General features: G+C 43.2%; 1 protein-coding gene across 2 annotated transcripts in view; it reads right to left on the bottom strand.

Moving 5' to 3' along the window:
• Nucleotides 1-17,787, bottom strand: part of LOC143782813 (uncharacterized) — a 634,917-nt gene that overhangs the window by 165,947 nt on the left and 451,183 nt on the right. For both annotated transcript variants that reach the window (XM_077270687.1, XM_077270689.1), the window contains exon 22: nucleotides 2,467-2,541. In XM_077270687.1, the coding sequence (XP_077126802.1) occupies nucleotides 2,467-2,541 (75 nt within the window). The remainder of the gene's footprint in view (nucleotides 1-2,466; nucleotides 2,542-17,787) is intronic.

The raw sequence follows: 17,787 nt of genomic DNA, 5'->3' as shown, positions 1-17,787 counted from the left end.
CTTTGCTGCAAACGTTCTAATAAAACTCTTCAGAGGTAAGTAAATATGTGGTTTATTAAGATTGTATTACGTGCATCTCAATTTTTCATTAACCTGTGAGTTTTTTTAAGGCTAATACTGAAATACAAGAATCGGAATGAAAGTAGCATGCAGATCTTTAATTGTGTTACTTGTACCTGCTTTATGAAAGATGAGGATCATGTATGCACTCATATAAAATTACACATTGCAAAATGATTATTAATAAATGAAATCATATTAAAGTAGCATTATACAGTGGGTATTGGAGAATACAGCAAACTGCAAAGGAAAAAAAAAATTACCGGTAGTCATTTTTAATACCGTACATTCTAATTCCCAAATTTCTTATCTGTTCTTTGGTCAGGTTCATGGTACCTGGTGACTCTTTCTTGCAAGATATCCACGATCACACTTATAAATATCTAATAAGTATTTACACAGTATGAGCACAACACACAGAACTACATGCAATTACACACCTTGTCATGTTGTTAATGAGGTTATTATTGGTCGTCTGAGAACTGTTCTGCCATGCTCACTGGCACACAAATCATTAGGATCATAATCGGGGAGGGGGGGGAAAGGTAGTGGGACTGGTATGGCCATTCCCTTGTGATGGTCTCCATTATGCTGCCCATGAGCCCAGAGACTGAAATTGAGGATAATCTTCTTTAGCGATCAGTCCCACTTTTGTCTAAGACGCAATGATAGATGGAGTTTGATCTAGATACAATATGATACCACAGGAAGGCCTCTTCGTGGTGTTGAACATCACACGAGTCACAGTTCCTCAATGATGGTGAGAGGCGACATAATGCACGGTAGTCAGACCCCTGTAATTTTCATTCCAGGTGCACTAACAGCTCGGCATTACAATGATTTGGTTGTGGAACCAGTGGTACGGCCATTACTCAAAAGTGTCTTGAGAGTTGCCATGGCAATTCCAGAACATATGTTGCTCATGCTTTGGTAAGCAGCATGCATGACCTAAATGTGCTACCATAGTCTGCAGTGTCTCATATTGAACATATCAAGGAAGTTGCCAGCAGCGTAGCTTGATGATTTACGTTCCCAGGTGAATTGTATATGGCAGACTAGTTCTTAGACAACCATTAATAACCTCACTGATATCAGTCAAGCCGTGTAAGTGTGTGTATTTCTGCACTTGGCACTCATAATCAATGCTGATTAAATCAAGATTTTTTTGAAAATTTTGCTTCCATTTTTTCATCACTTACATATCATTAACATCATCCCTGTCACGGGTTTACAGCGACAGTGAGGAGCCAGAAGACAGCAAGATCTGGTTTCTCCTACTCTTGAGCTGAATAGAAGCACTTCACCAGCATGTTAAATGGTGTAACTTTCTTTAGGCAGTGCAGGGGTTAATCTGCTCTGTTGAGAGCTCTTGGAGCTAAGGCTCTCAGCTGTGCTCTGTTAGACACTCCCATCTCCTATTTAATCTTGGAACTGACTAACACACATTGTCACACCTAGCCTATGCTTCATGGCTTGGAGATTGTTGCTGGTGGTTATTTGAGTAGGCAGTTGGTGGATTTATCTGTGACTGTTGCTTGGCTTTTCAATGTGTCATAATTACCTTTCTTCTCCTACTTTGGTTTAACCTCATCCTCCACTCTCCAGTGCATACCTGTTATATGTGTGTGTATATTTCTCTTGTATTTTCCGTTACCCCTGTTTGTATTACCTTGTTAAGTCTGGTTTGGTTGGTTTATTGTTGTACACTACTACTCCCCTTGCGTTAAGGCAAAGTACGTGGTCCTGGCGTCTTCACCATCAGAAGTAATACGGGGAGCAGAGCGAGCTAGGGTGCCCCCAGCATTAGGGACAGGGAAGGAGCCCCTGTCCCTAACGCTACACCCGCCAACTGAGTCGTGACATTCCTACTATTTCCATAATTCCATGACTTTTCCTTGCAATTCAATTTTGAGGAGTGTGTATGTAAAACACTCTAGGATCTAAGGGGTAGGGTAAGCTTTCTCCTTGTGGTGGGAGTAGAGTTCAAGTACTCTTCCTCTTTGAATAGACAATTTGCATATAAAAACTCTATACCCTTAGCCACAAATGAATGTGGGGAGATTTCAGCTCAGAATTTTGCTTAATAGAATAAAAAAAAAGACCTGGTCCAGCAGCCATGTCAGTACTCTGTGGCAGCTGTATCAGACAACTGTGATTCACCTACTACCACCACTCTGAGCACCCCTTTTGATTAGTAGGTCCGGCAAAGACATGATGTTGCAGAGAAGCCTCAGTACCAGCATGAACATCTGCATTAAATCCTCAGATAGACAAATTAAACTTGTATATGACTACAATGAATATTGTGCCTTGATAATTGTACCTTACAAAGGAAATTGTAGATACTACAGTAATAAAAAGCAAATAAACATAATATTTTGATGACAACAACAAAAAAAAACATACTCTCTTTCCTCTGCCAGGTGTGCCAGGAGTTGGTTTTGCTCATGAATTTTCTCACCTAGGTTTTCATTGGCAAGCCTATTCAAAAAGAAGAAGAATCATTTAGAATCACTTGTTTTTATTTGCAAATATATGAAGCAGTATAGAAAATATCAGATCAGTAAGTAAAGAAAAAAATAATAAACCAAATAGTGGATTTAAAAAGCATTTGTGAGTTAAACATGAAGATAAAGAATTCTGCAAACAAAAACGTTTTTTACCTATTCACAAAAAATAATTTTCTCAATGTTGATGGTTTCTCACAGCTCACTCCACAAGGCGTTTTAGCAATAAATGGTTATTTATATTGCACTATAGTGACAAACTGTTAGCCAGGTTAGTGCAATAGAAACATGCATACCTCCTAACTTTGAAAGACGACAATAAGAGATACATTGTCTGCTGCGCGAGGCTTAAAACAAAACATAGGGCACAATCTTAATAGTGGAGCAGGGAGTTGATGGCTCCCTGATCCACCATTGTATTCAATTGTATCTGTGTCCAGTGGGATTTCACGATGCATGGGAGGGATGAGAAGTATACAACATGTTACTGGCACCTGAGGAAACCTTATCTGTGTGTAACTAGATAAGCAGTCACCCTCTCTGAATTGTAGTAATCTGAATGAAAATTAATCAGTTGGTGCCCATAACCTCAATAATGAAACACTGTCTGCACACTATTGAAACTTATATTTTAACCCTAGAACGCATATTGGGGGCCTTTTAGGCCCCCATGCTTACATTTTTGCTATTATCTGCAAAATTACTTTAGTTAGAATTTTGAAACTCCAGGTATTCCTCAAGTATGTCATTGTTGATAATATCCAGTTGTTCATATAATTTTTTTCATAGGCATTATGGTGTAACAATGCTTGTTTTGTGAAAACTACATCTGTACAAATTTTTATCATGTTCTCAGTAGTGTTTGTGTCTCAAGTTACTTTATTTGTACTCAGTAATGCTGGTGGAGGGGCCAGGGTGTGGATAATAACATGTGAGGATTTCATGTGATTTTTGGAGGGAGTGATAAGGCCATGATCACCTCAGGTCCTTCGGAACACAGTAATAAGCTGTCTGGGGTCTGAAATAGTGGGATCTGGGGTCTGAAACAGTCAAAACTCTTGCTGTTCCAATATTCAATTCAGGTAGAAACATTACCATGGACAATTATTTCACTAATGTTGAACTAGGCAATTTTCTGCTTGCAAAAGCTATTACACTTGTTGGTACTATAAAGCAAAACAGACGAGAAATTCCAGCAGCACTCAAACACAATCGTCAGCGAGCACTTTATGAGAGTGTCTTTGGATTCAATAACAAAGCGACTTTGGTATCTTACAAGGCGAAGAAGGAGAAATCTGTAATTTTACTCAGTACCATGCATCACGATTGCAGTGTTGACAGCAATGACAAAAAATTGAAACCAGAAATCATCCTGCATTACAATACAACAAAAGGAGGTGTAGATAAAATGGATGAGATGGTGGGAGAATATTCGTGTAAGAGGCAAACAAAACGATGGCCTGTAGTACTATTTTCAAATATGCTTGATGTAGCAGCCCTAAATTCATTCATTATTTATACAGAAACTCATCTGGAATTTCATGCACAGAGGAAGGACAGAAGACGCATATTCTTGAAGGACCTTTGTCATGAACTTGTAATGCCTCACATGATAGAGCGAAGCGACTTGAAATGCTTGCCAAAGCAAACTAAAGAAGCAATGAAACGGTGTGGCGTACAGTTTCAGATTATTCCAGAGCCAGGAGAAAGAAAACTAAAGCGTTGTTTCACGTGTCCAAGAAACATAGAGCGGAAAACTGAGCGATATTGTTCCACTTGTAAGGAAACTGTTTGCAAAGAACACACTTCTGAAAAAATAACATGTCAGAATTGTTTGGAAGACTAATAAAATAGAAAAGAAAGTTAGAATAAAAATGTAGCTGCAGCTAGTTTGCAATAGATTTCTATGCGTTTTTGTGTGTTTTCATGTCTTTGTGTGAAATTTGGGAAAAATAAAGATTTTTTGGTGTTTTCTGTGAAAAATTATAATTAAAATTTTGTCCACTATTCATTCATTTTATTGAGCAATTTTGAAATAAACTTGTGAAAGTTATTTAAGTGTGTTTTTCTACATTATGTGCATGGGGGCCTAAAAGGCCCCCAATACGTTAATATTTATATTTTTAACGTCATGCGTTCTAGGGTTAAACCTGCCATTGCATAATAAGTTAGTATGCCCTTTTTCAGTGAAATGTGCCACCCGTTGGTATCAGGTATATGATAATATTATTGAATTTTGACAGTTGATAAAATAGGGATTGTTTCTGTAACGTCGGCCACTCGTATACCTTCTACGTGCTGCCCTACTGAACACGTTTCACTCTGCTCCACCCTGTACCTGATCATCGCTCTGAGCTGCCTGGTGCTTCCCTTTCAGTTCTGCTGTTAGTGAGTCATAGGGAGGGGCGGCCGCACTCTGTAGGAATTTGTTTCCATTCAGTCCTGCAGAGATCTGCTTACCCAGCCTATCACCTGCCAGCAGTTGATATACGAGGCAATTCCACCCACCATTCCTCGCTTGAACTTAGGTTCTTAGTAGCTCTATCTCTAGTTTCTGTATTAATTTATTCTTGTTTTGTCTCACCTGTTATTGACCCGCCTTGCCTTCTCATTTATCCTGATCTCTCTGCTCCTGACCTCAGTTACTAAATCTGAACCTGTGCTGACTACCCAAACTTAGAATCTCTGACTATGACTTTCTCTTGCCCACTTGTACCCCAGCCTCTGACCCACCGGCCAGCTGCTGCAGTCCCAGGGACTGTGCCGGAGTTGTACCTGGTGTCTACTGGCGGCCCAACCTATCCTCATCATCAGGGGCTCTAGTGAAAACTAGGTAGATATTTAGTCACGCCCCTACAGGGTAAGCCCAGCCCATGGCACAGTGGGGTCCACACCCAACAGCATTACAGCTTCTTTAAATTTGTTGTCTACTATCCAGGAAACCCCATTTGTAAAAGGAGCCACTTGAGCCCTGCAGCATATCAACGACTGCTATTGAGCTGCTGCACTTCTCCTGGATGAATGTCAGACAAGCGGAAGAAAGCAAAAAAATGATGTGGAGTTTCTTCTTTTTTGGTAACCAGCTCAGGCAAAACTGACCGCTGTGGGCTGCAACCCTCAGCTGTCAGCTTTATCATAGCTGGTTATCAAGAATAGAGGTGTTCCACCCAGTTTTTTGTACTTTAAAAATAGGCATGGACGCCCCTCTATTTTTGACAACCAGATAAGCTGAAGCAAACAGCTGGGGGCTGATATTGTCAGACTGGTAAGGGGCCATGTATATTGGTATCCTCCAGCCTAAAAATAGCAGCCCACAGCCGCCCCAGAAAGGGCAGATTTACTAGATGCGCCAATTCTGGCAATTTGCTCCGATATTCCCACTTGCCCTGGTGCAGGTAGAGGTGCCTTAAATAGCACTTGTCTCCCAGCCACTGGCTGGGGACACTTTAGGATGATGTACACGCAGCCCCTTTAAGAAGCGTGAGGATGCGCCCTAAGCACAGTGCCCAGAGATCTGCGCCCTGAGCACATACCCCAGATATCAACAGCAGGAGAGGAGAGAGGAAGTGGAGGACCGCGTCGGTGAGTGAGTTGGCATCTCTACTGGGGAATGGAGAAAGAAGGCAGAGATGCTGGTGCTACAGTACCCCCTTTTATACCCCCTCTTTTTCAAGCCTGCAGGGAATCTCTCCAGGAGGAGGGAGGCATGGATGTTCTTCCCAGGCTCCCAAAACCTCCTTTCAGGACCAAACCCCTTCCAATCCACAAGAAAAAAGATCTTTCCTCTTACCTTCTTGGTGGCCAGAATGTTCTCTACCTCAAAAAAGTCTCAATGCTAACTGGAGCAGGAGTGGTACCGAGAAGTTTGAAAAAAAGGGCTGAGGACGAAAGGCTTGAAGATAGACACATGAAAAGAATTGGGGACGCGGCAGAAGTCTGAGTTTGTAGGCTACTGGATTGATCTGTTTAAAAACCTCGAGTGGTCAAATAAAGTGAGAGCTCAGTTTATAGGATGGTGCCTTAAGTCAGACATACTTAGAGGACAGCCAGACCATGTCTCCAGGATGAAACAGTGGCGGATCCAGATGTCTATTGTCTGTGTTGCTTTTCATCCGTTCCGAGGAATTCAATAATGTGCGCTTGGTGTCCTCACAGATTTTCATGAGGGACTCATCAGCTGGAATTTCAGAGGAAGAGAGACAGGGAACGGAATATTAGGATGTTGACCATAGGCTACAACAAAATTGAGATTTGGCAGATAATTCACTCACATGATTGTTGTACGAGAATTCGGCCCACGACAGGAGTTCAGACCAGTCACTGTGGTGGACACTGACCAAGTGCCGTAGAAAGTTGGCATGGATCTGATTGACCCGTTCTACCTGGCCATTGGATTAACCCCTTACTGACATCGGGCGTAATAGTATACCAATGTCCATATCCCTCCCTTTGATGTGGAGCCAGGCATACAAGTCTTCTCTCGCAGTTCACCTTCCTGGAACACTCCTGAAATCTGATGTCTATCTGTTTTGCTAGAGATACCAGGACATCCAGAGAGGTGAGAATATGATGACCGACCAGCTCATCTTTGATTCACCTAGACTGGGATTCCCAGAAGGTGGCTACCAGAGCCTCATTATTCCAGGGGAGTTCTGACAACAGGGTACAGAAACATACCGTACAGAGTACTGGCCCACTGAGAGTTTTCCCAAGCGCAGTCGGAGGAGAAAAGATGCTGCTAAGGACGCTTGACCGGGTTTGTCGAAAACCTTATGGAAGGCCTCAAGAAAGGACTGAAGGTTTGACACTAAACAATTTCCATTCTCCCATAGGGGTTAAGTCTCGTCAAAAAGACTCACCAGTGAGGTGGGACATAATGAAGGCCACCTTGGCCCGATCTGAGTCAAACTCATAAGCCAAGAGTTCAAAGTGTAAGGTGCACTGATTAATGAACCCTCAACATGGAGCATATAGTGGCGGAGCAGACAAGGTCTGAAGCCAGATACGTAGCTGGCAGACTGTTGATGCACATCCGATGCTGTAGTAGCTTGGGTAGATGCGGATGCAGCCGGAGTTGTCAGTGTGTCTAGACGTGAAATAAGTTTCCGCAGGTAGGATAGGATCCTGTCCTGTTGGTCTTTCTGGTGAAGACCTCCAGGTACAAGTCAGAGATGGAGGAAGCCCGAGACTAACTGGATTCCTTGGCTTATGCAAACTGTAACAACATATTTTGTGGAACCACTGTGCAGTGGTACTTTTGGCTGGTCTTCCATAACAACTCAGCAGTGCCACAGGCTGACAGCCTCCATGCCACACTGCATTGATACAGTATTTTATGCAAAAGTAGCCCCAATCAAGTATTGAGTGAATTTACTAAACATACATTTTGGATTTTAAAATCATTTTTCAAGCCGGTGTTATAAAGTATTCTAATTTACTGAGATAATGACTTTTGGGTTTTCATTGGCTGTAAGCCATAATCATTATTAACAGAAATAAACAATTGCAATAGAGCACTCTGTTTGTAATGACTCTATATAATGAGAGTTTCACTTTTTGTATTGAAGAACTGAGATAAACTAACTTTTTGATGATATTCTAATTTTGTGAGAAGCACTTGTATATTCACAGATACTGACGGAATTTAAAAAATGTAGGCACTGAAATATAATCGCCCTATTCCAATATTCCTGAGTGATTCCTGAATCAATTAGTACAACCTAGTTTGTGCATTAATATTGGAACTACCACCCATTGACCACACTATTATACTTTTTACAATCTATCCATATAGAAATCAAAAGTGCAAGGAAACGGTAAAACGGAATAGGGAAAATCTTCAAACAGTTAAACAGCATTTACAGTCAAGGCGATTTCTAATAATATTTGAAATGTATCCTTTATGTATGCAGAGCTAAATTTACTTACAATCTACCCTAAGGCACAAACTGCAGTGAAGTGAAAGTTACTGAGGGTTATGGAGCAACATCATTTCAATCCGTTCAAATACAAAATCGCTGATGTCAGCCCATAAAGAAGGAAACTGTATGCTGCAACAATCCAAACTTTGTACAATTAAACAGAACTTCCACAGAACATAAATGTACTACAATTAGTGTTGAGCGATACCTTCCGATATGCAAAGGTATCGGTATCGGATTGGATCGGCCGATACCCAAAAAATATCGGATATCGCCGATACCGATACCCGATACCAATGCATATCAATGGGACACAAAATATCGGAATGGTTCCCAGGGTCTGAAGGAGAGGAAACTCTCCTTCAGGCCCTGGGGTCCATATTTATGTATAAAATAAAGAACAAAAATAAAAAATATTGATATATTCACCCCTCGGACGGCCCCTGGCTCTCACCGGTCCAAGCGTCTGCCTCCGTTCCTAAGAATGCAGAGTGAAGGACCTTCGATGACGTCGCGGCTTGTGATTGGTCGCGTGGCCGCTCATGTGACCGCTCACGCGACCAATCACAAGCCGCGACGTCATCGCAGGTCCTACACTCACTGCATTCTTAGGAACGGAGGCTGCCGGTTACATCGCTAAGGTCCAGGGTCCGCCGGAGGGGTGAGTATATCCATATTTTTTATTTTTATTCTTTATTTTTTACATGAATATGGATCCCAGGGCCTGAAGGAGAGTCTCCTCTCCTCCAGACCCTGGGAACCATACACTGGGAACTTCCGATTCCGATTTCCGATATCACAGAAATATCGGAACTCGGTATCGGAATTCCGATACAGCAAATATCGGCCGATACCCGATACTTGCGGTATCGGAATGCTCAACACTAACTACAATAAATAAGACAGGGTAAAATCCAGATACTACTACTGGCTAATTGAAAGGAGAAAGGACATTGCTATTGCTACCATCTTTGATTACAAAGCCAATAGCAGAATTGATATTGTAATTGCCTTCATAAACCAAACTGTGCACAAAATTTTAAGCGCTGTTTAGGCTACTTTCACACATCAGTTTTTTGCCGTCAGGCACAATCAGGTGAATGCTGAAAAAACGGATCCGGCAAAAGTTGCCGCCAGATCCGTTTTTTATCATAATCGATGGATTGTGACGGATGGCCTCACGTTTCATCCGTTTTTCGCCACATCCGTCGAAAATTGTTTTTATGGCGGCCAGAGAAAACGGACATAGTAACGTTTTTTGTGTCCGTTGAAAAAACAGACAGCGACGGATCTGGCACCATATGGCTTTTGCTAGAATGGAAGCCTATGGCGCAGGATCCGTCCAATGATGGAATCCGGTGACGGACTCTGTTTTTGTAAACTAAGCATGCGTTTTCCATTCTGGTTCGTTCTCTCTCCGGATCAGCTAGTCATATCTGGTGAAAAAAACGGATCCGTCGCATCAGTTTTTCACAGTTTGCGACGGATCAGTTTTTTTCAAAATTTGCTGGATTCAGGCTGACGGCAAAAAAATGATGTGTGAAAGTAGCCTTAGGGATTACATTCACAAAGGACTACCCTTGTCAGATGTACAGGTGCTTGTCACAAAATTAGAATATCATCAACATTTTTATTTTTTTTCAGTACTTCAATACAAAAAGTGAAACTTGTATATTATATAGAGTCATTCATTACAAACAGAGTGATATATTTAAAGTGTTTATTTCTGCTAATGTTGATGATTATGGATTGCAGACAATGAAAACCAAAAAGTAATTATCTCAGTAAATTAGAAAACTTTAAAACACCAGCTTGAAAAATGATTTTAAAATCTGAAATGTTGGCCTACTGAAATGTACAGTGAAGGAAATAATTATTTGATCCCTTGCTGATTTTGTAAGGTTGCCCACTGACAAAGACTTGAACAGTCTATAATTTTAAAGGGAAAGGGAAGCTCATTTTTCACATATAAGCTGCAGCCACCGCCATTAGGGGTTTATCTACAGCATTCTGTAATGCTGTAGATAAGCCCCCAATGTAACCTGAAAGATAAGAAAAACAAGTTAGATTATGCCCACCCAGGAGCGGTCCGGGTCCGATGGGCGTCGCAGGTCCGGGTCCGGTGCCTCCCATCTTAATACGATGTAATTTTCCTTGCTTTATGTCGCGGCTCCTGCGCAGGCGTACTGATTTGCCCTGTTGATGGCATAGTAAAGTACTACTTCTCTGAGCTTTCCCGGCGTGCTACAGTACTTCAATATGCCCTTAACAGAGCAGAGAATTATGCCTGCGCATGAGCTGCTACAGAAGCAAGGAAGAAGACGTCATCGCATGAAAATGGGAGGCATCAGACCCAGACCTGCGACGCCCATAGGACCTGGACCGCACCGGACCGCCCCCTGGGTGAGTATGATCTAACTTGTTTTTCTTATCTTTCAGGTTGCATCGGGGTCTTACCTGCAGCATTACAGAATGCTGTAGATAAGTCCCTAATGGTGGTGGCCGCAGTTTATAATGCGAATAACGAGGTGACAGATTCCCATTAAGGGAAGGTTAATTTTAACACTGAGAGATAGAATATCAAAAATAAAATCCAGAAAATCCATAAATTATATAATTGTATCTGCATTTTGCATTGAGAAATAAGGATTTGATCCCTCTGGCAAACAAGACTTAATACTTGGCGGCAAAACCCTTGTTGGCAAGCACAGCAGTCAGACGATTTTTGTAGTTGATGATGAGGTTTGCACACGTCAGGAAGAATTTTGGTCCACACCTCTTTGCAGATCATTTCTAAATCATTAAGATTTTGAGGCTGTAGCTTGGCAACTTGGAGCTTCAACTCCTTTTCTATGGGATTAATGTCTGGAAACTGGCTAGGCCACTCCACGACATTAATGTGCTTCTTTTTGAGCCACTCCTTTGTTACCTTGGCTGTATGTTTTGCACCATTGTCTTGCTGGAAGATGCAGCCACGACCCATTTTTAATCTCGCGGAGGGAAGGAGGTTATACTCAGAATTTTACAGTACATAGCTCCATCCAATCTCCCATTGATGCGATGAAGTAGCCCCGTGCCCTTAGCAGAGAAACACTCCCCAAAACATGTTTCCACCTCCTTGCTTGACAGTGGGGACGGTGTCCTATGGGTCATAGGCAGCATTTCTCTTCCTCCAAACATGGTGAGTTGAGTTAATGCCAAATACCTCAATTTTTGTCTCATCTGACCACAACACGTTCTCCCAATCACTCACAGAATCATCCAGGTGTTCAATGGCCAACTTCAGATGGGCCTGCACATGTGCCTTCTTGAGCAGGGGGACCTTGTAGGCAATGCAGGATTTTAAACCTTTACAGTGTAATGTGTTAGCAATGGTTTTCTTGGCGACTGTGGCCCCAGCTGCCTTGAGATCATTAACAAGTTCCTCCCGTGTAGTTTTAGGCTGATTTCTCACCTTCCTCATGATCAAGGATACCACACGAGATGGTATTTTGCATGGTGCCCCAGATCGATGTTATTTTGTATTTCTTCCATTTTCTTGCTATTGCACCAACAGATGTCTCCTTCTCACCCAGCGTCTTACGTATGGTTTTGTAGCCCTTCCAGCTATGTGTAGGTCTATGCTCTTGTCCTGACATTGTTAGAAAGCTCTTTGGTCTTGCCCGTGTTGTAGATGTTAGAGTCTGACTGATTAATTGAGTCTGTGGACAGGAGTCTTTTATAAAGGTGACTATGTAAGACAGCTGTCTTTAATGCAGGCAACAAGTTGATTAGGACGGTCTAACTGGTTTGTAGGAGCCAGAACTCTTAATGGTTGGTAGGGGATCAAATACTTATTTCTCACTGCAAAATGCAAATAAATTTATATAATTTATACAACGTGATTTTCTGGATTTTATTTTTGATATTCTATCTCTCAATGTTAAAATTAACCTACCCTTAAAATTATAGACTGTTCATGTCTTTGCCAGTGGGCAACTTACAAAATCACCAAGGGATCAAATAATTATTTCCCTCACTGTATGTTCAGTTAATTCACTCAATACTTGGTTGGGGCTCCTTTTGCATCAATTACTGCATCAGTGCGGCGTGGCATGGAGGTGATCAGTATGTGAAGCTGCTGGGTTGTTATGGAAGTCTAGCTTTCTTTGAAAGCAGCCTTCAGCTCGTCTGCATTGTTGGGTCTGGTGTCTCTCATCTTCCTCTTGACAATACTCAAAATATTCTCTATGGGGTTAAGGTCAGGTGAGTTTGCTGGCCAATCAAGCACAGTGATACTGTTGTTTGTAAACCAGGTGTTGGTACTTTTGGCAGTGTGGACCGGTGCCAAGTCCTGCTGAGGAATGACATTTCCATCTCCAAAAAGCTTGTCGGCAGAGGGAAGCATGAAGTGCTCTAAAATTTCCTGGTAGACGGCTGCGCTTACTTTGGTTTTGATAAAACAGAGTGGACCTACAGAAGCAGATGACATGGCTCCCCAAACCATTACTGATTGTGGAAAATTAACACTAGACCTCAAGCAGCTTGGATTGTGGCCTCTCCACTCTTCCTCCAGACTCTGGGACCATGATTGCCAAATGAAATGCAACATTTACTTTCATTTGAAAACACTTTGGACCACTGAGCAACAGTCCAGTTCTTTTTTCTCCTTGGCCCAGGTAAGACCCTTCTGGTGTTGTCTATTGGTCATGAGTGGATTGACACAAGGAATGTGACAGTTGTAGCCCATGTCCTGGATACATGTGTGTGTGTGGTGGCTCTTGAAGTAATGACTCCAGCAGCAGTCCACTCCTTGTTAATCTGTCCCAAATTTTTGAATGGTCGTTTCTTAACAATCTTTTCAAGGCTGCGGTTATCCCTGTTACTTGTGCACCTTTTTCTACCACACTTTTTCCTTCCACTCAAGTGTCCATTATTATGCTTGGACACTCTGTGAACCTTTTGTGGCTTACCCTCCTTGTGGAGTGTGTCCATGACTGCCTTCTGGACATCTGTCAAATCAGCAGGCTTCCCCATGATTGTGCAGCATATTGAAACAGACTACAGTGCCTTTTCAAATGCTTAGGAAGCCTTTGCAGGTGTTTTTTGTTAATTACCGTATATACTCGAGTATAAGCCGAGATTTTCAGCCCAAATTTTTGGGCTGAAAGTGCCCCTCTCGGCTTATACTCGAGTCATGATCGGTGGTGGGGTCGGCGGGTGAGGACTGTCATATACTCACCTAGTTCCGGCGTTCCTGACGCTCCCCCTGCCCGTCCCACGGTCTCCGGGTGCCGCAGCTCTTCCCCTGAGCAGTCACGTGGGACTGCTCATTAGAGCAATGAATATGGACTCCACCTCCCATAGGGGCGGAGCCGCCTATTCATTTCTCTAATGAAGCGGTGCCGGTGACCGCTGATAGAGGAAGAGGCTGCGGCACCGAAGACCAGCTGTCCGGGGGAAGGAGCGGGACGCCGGGAGCAGGTAAGTATTACATATTTACCTTCCCTCGTTCCACACGCCGGGCGCCGCACCATCTTCCCGGCGTCTCTCCGCACTGACTGTTCAGGTCAGAGGGCGCGATGACGCATATAGTGTGCGCGCCGCCCTCTGCCTGATCAGTCAGTGCAGAGAGACGCCGGGACCGGACGCTGAGGAGCTGCAAGCAAGAGAGGTGAGTATGTGTTTTTTTTTTTTTATTGCAGCAGCAGCAATGGCACAGATTTATGTGGAGCATCTATGGGGCAACGGTGCAGAGCACTATATATATGGCACAGCTATGGGGCAACGGTGCAGAGCACTATATGGCACAGCTATGGGGCAACGGTGCAGAGCACTATATATATGGCACAGCTATGGGGCAACGGTGCAGAGCACTATATGGCACAGCTATGGGGCAACGGTGCAGAGCATTATATATATGGCACAGCTATGGGGCAACGGTGCAGAGCACTATATGGCACAGCTATGGGGCAACGGTGCAGAGCACTATATATATGGCACAGCTATGGGGCAACGGTGCAGAGCATTATATATATGGCACAGCTATGGGGCAACGGTGCAGAGCACTATATATATGGCACAGCTATGGGGCAACGGTGCAGAGCATTATATATATGGCACAGCTATGGGGCAACGGTGCAGAGCATTATATATATGGCACAGCTATGGGGCAACGGTGCAGAGCACTATATATATGGCACAGCTATGGGGCAACGGTGCAGAGCATTATATATATGGCACAGCTATGGGGCAACGGTGCAGAGCATTATATTTATGGCACAGCTATCTATGGGGCAACGGTGCAGAGCATTGTATATATGGCACAGCTTTATGTGGAGCATCTATGGGGCCATAATGAACGGTATGGAGTATCTATTTTTAATTTTGAAATTCACCGGTACCTGCTGCATTTTACACCCTAGGCTTATACTCAAGTCAATAAGTTTTCCCAGTTTTTTGTGGCAAAATTAGGGGGGTCGGCTTATACTCGGGTCGGCTTATACTCGAGTATATACGGTATTCTAATTTACTGAGATAATAACTTTAGGGTTTCATTGGTTGTAAGCCATAATCATCAACATTAATAGAAATAAACACTTGAAATAGATCACTCTGTTTGTAATGACTCTGTATAATATACATGTTTCACTTTTTGTATTGAAGAACTGAAAAAAATAACTTTGATTACATTCTAATTTTGTGAAAAGCACCTGTATTTGTTTAGGCAGTGGTTAACCTTCTGAAACATTATGAACCAAAGATGTTGCTTATTTTCTAAAAAGGCCAGCCGATCAGTCATATTTCTCATAGAAATGTTTGAACCCACTTGGTACATCTTGCTGTCGAGGTGCCTTCATTAGGGTATGTGCACACATTGCGGATTCTCTGCGGATCCGCAGCGTTTTTTGCAGTGCAGAAACGCTGCAGATCCGCAAATGATTTACAGTACAATGTAAATCAATGGGAAAAAAAAATGCTGTGCACACTTTGCAGAAAATCCGCTGCGGAAACGCTGCGGTTTAAAAGAAGTAGCATGTCACTTCTTTTTTGTGAATCTGCAACGTTTTTGTACCCATTCCATTATAGAAAACCACAGGGGTAAAAAACGCAGCAAATCCGCAAGAAATCCGCAGCAAAAACGCACAAAAAAATGCTGCGGAACCGCACAAAAAATCGCAGGTGCGTTTTCTGCCAGGAGAGACAGAATCTGCACCAGAAATTCCTAAGCCTAATCCGCAACGTGTGCACATAGCCTTAAAGGGAATCTGTCAGCAGTATTTTGTTATGTAATCTGAGAGATGCATGATATAGGGGCAGAGACTTCAATTCCAGTGATGTATCACTTACTGGACTGCTAGGTGTAGCTTTGTGATCAATATGGTTAGGTGTGTATAACCTAACCCACACCAGTGATTAGCAGCTTCCTGTGTACACTGTACATTATCAGCAAACTGTGTTGGTGGAGGCGGGGTTACATCACTTAGCCTGACTGGCGTGCAAGTGAGACCTAGTCTGGCAGTGATAATCTCCTACTGATAAAACACTGATTGTTTTAAAACTACAGCATACAATACAGTAAGCGAAACATAACTGGAATCAGGCTCTCTACTTCTAAATTATGCTGGTCAAAGATTAAAAAACAAGAACCTGCTGACAGATTACCTTTAAGACATGCCGTCTCTATATGTGTGTGTTTTTTACAGGTCATCCCACTGCCATAAAAACAACTACTTAATTTTTGTAATTTTTTGGAAGTGATAAATCATTTACTAACCACAATCTAAGCTCATAGATGTGAACTAGACCTGGTTTATGCAACGTTGGCAGGCGAATGTAACGGTGATGGATGTGGACAAACTGGACCGCCCTGTAGAGGTGTGAATAGCGGCCTACCAGGTCTTAATTATAGCCTCTAGGGGTGAGGATAGGCTGGGCTGCCAGTAGACACTAGGTGCCACTCCAGGGCAGTCCCCGAGACTGCAGCAGATGACCAGAGGGTCAGATGCATGAGTATTTGGTACAGGTGTGAAAACACAACGATGTGGTCAGACAGTCCGAGTTTGGTGGGGGCTGTACAGGTTCAGGATGGGTAGCCAAGGTCAGGAGCAGAGAGGTCAGACAGCACAGGTACACGAGGAGAGTCAAAAACGGGAGGAACACACAAAGCACAATCTGGACATTAGCTGAACAAACAGGCTAGGAATCAACGTTCGGGCAAGGAGTGGCGGTTGGAACTGCCTGATATAGAGTCTATTTTCACAGCATAGGCCAGGGTTAAATTCCTGCTTAGACTGGCCATGCATCCTAAGCCACATGGAGACACCTACAGATTCAGCAGTGCTGCAAGAGGCAAAAGTCAGCGAGGCCAGCTGATGCACGTGGAAGCCACGTGATGACCACGGTGAGTAGGATAGCGCTGAGAAGGCATGCATGTTAACAGACAGTGCCCCTCCTTACATTCCTGAATCTTAGACAGGACCTTCGAGGAAACGTATCGGGAATGGTGTGGTGCAGGCATTTTTGACAGGCTTGCTATTGGATGCCTCACTAGTACTAGTGCAATGTGGACTGGTGGCCACAATGTACCGAACATCCCCGGCTTGCATGGAATAATGACTCCTGGACTGGATTCTCCTACTCAAAGTTGAAGCTACAGTCTTATCTGAAGGAATGTCTCTTACAGGAACCACTTCAACAATCTTAGCAGGATAATGATGTGCAACAATTCCCCCTCAGAATCAGACATGTCACAAATTTGATGTGGTGAAGGCAGGGCCGATGACATGGAAGGCGGGACTTGGGCAAGACCTTGGTAAGGCAGTTGGTCGAACATGACAACCCCCAATGAAGCACCTGACTGGTGGACCAGTCAACAAATGGCACATCTAGATGTGTAGAACCATGTAAGGCCTAGAAGAACAGAATCTTCCAAGCTAGGTAGCACATAAAGAGATTCTTTCAGAGTGCTCGGTAGGGTGACAGGCAGTGTGACATTATGAATAGGCTCCACCAGAGGATGTCTGTCAATGGAGGCAACAACCAGGGGACGAACAAGCTATAGCTTAGGAAGCTCAAGATCCAGGTCTGAATGGATGAGGATATGAATGGATAAGGAATCTAAATGGGCTGCCATGGAGAGAGACTTCTTTCCCCAACCCCAAGCCAAGGTCACTTGGGTCTCTCTGACTGTACCAGGGTGCTGGTGGACTCTGGGCTTCACTGGGTGCTGACAAACTTAATGTCCCTTGCTTCCACAATAAATGCACACTTCGTCACAATACTTTTGCTGTCGCTCTTGTCTTACCTACATTGACTCT

This window comes from Ranitomeya variabilis, chromosome 6 (assembly GCF_051348905.1).
Source record: "Ranitomeya variabilis isolate aRanVar5 chromosome 6, aRanVar5.hap1, whole genome shotgun sequence".
Classification (NCBI taxonomy): domain Eukaryota; kingdom Metazoa; phylum Chordata; class Amphibia; order Anura; family Dendrobatidae; genus Ranitomeya; species Ranitomeya variabilis.
This window is presented reverse-complemented; position numbering and strand designations above follow the sequence as displayed.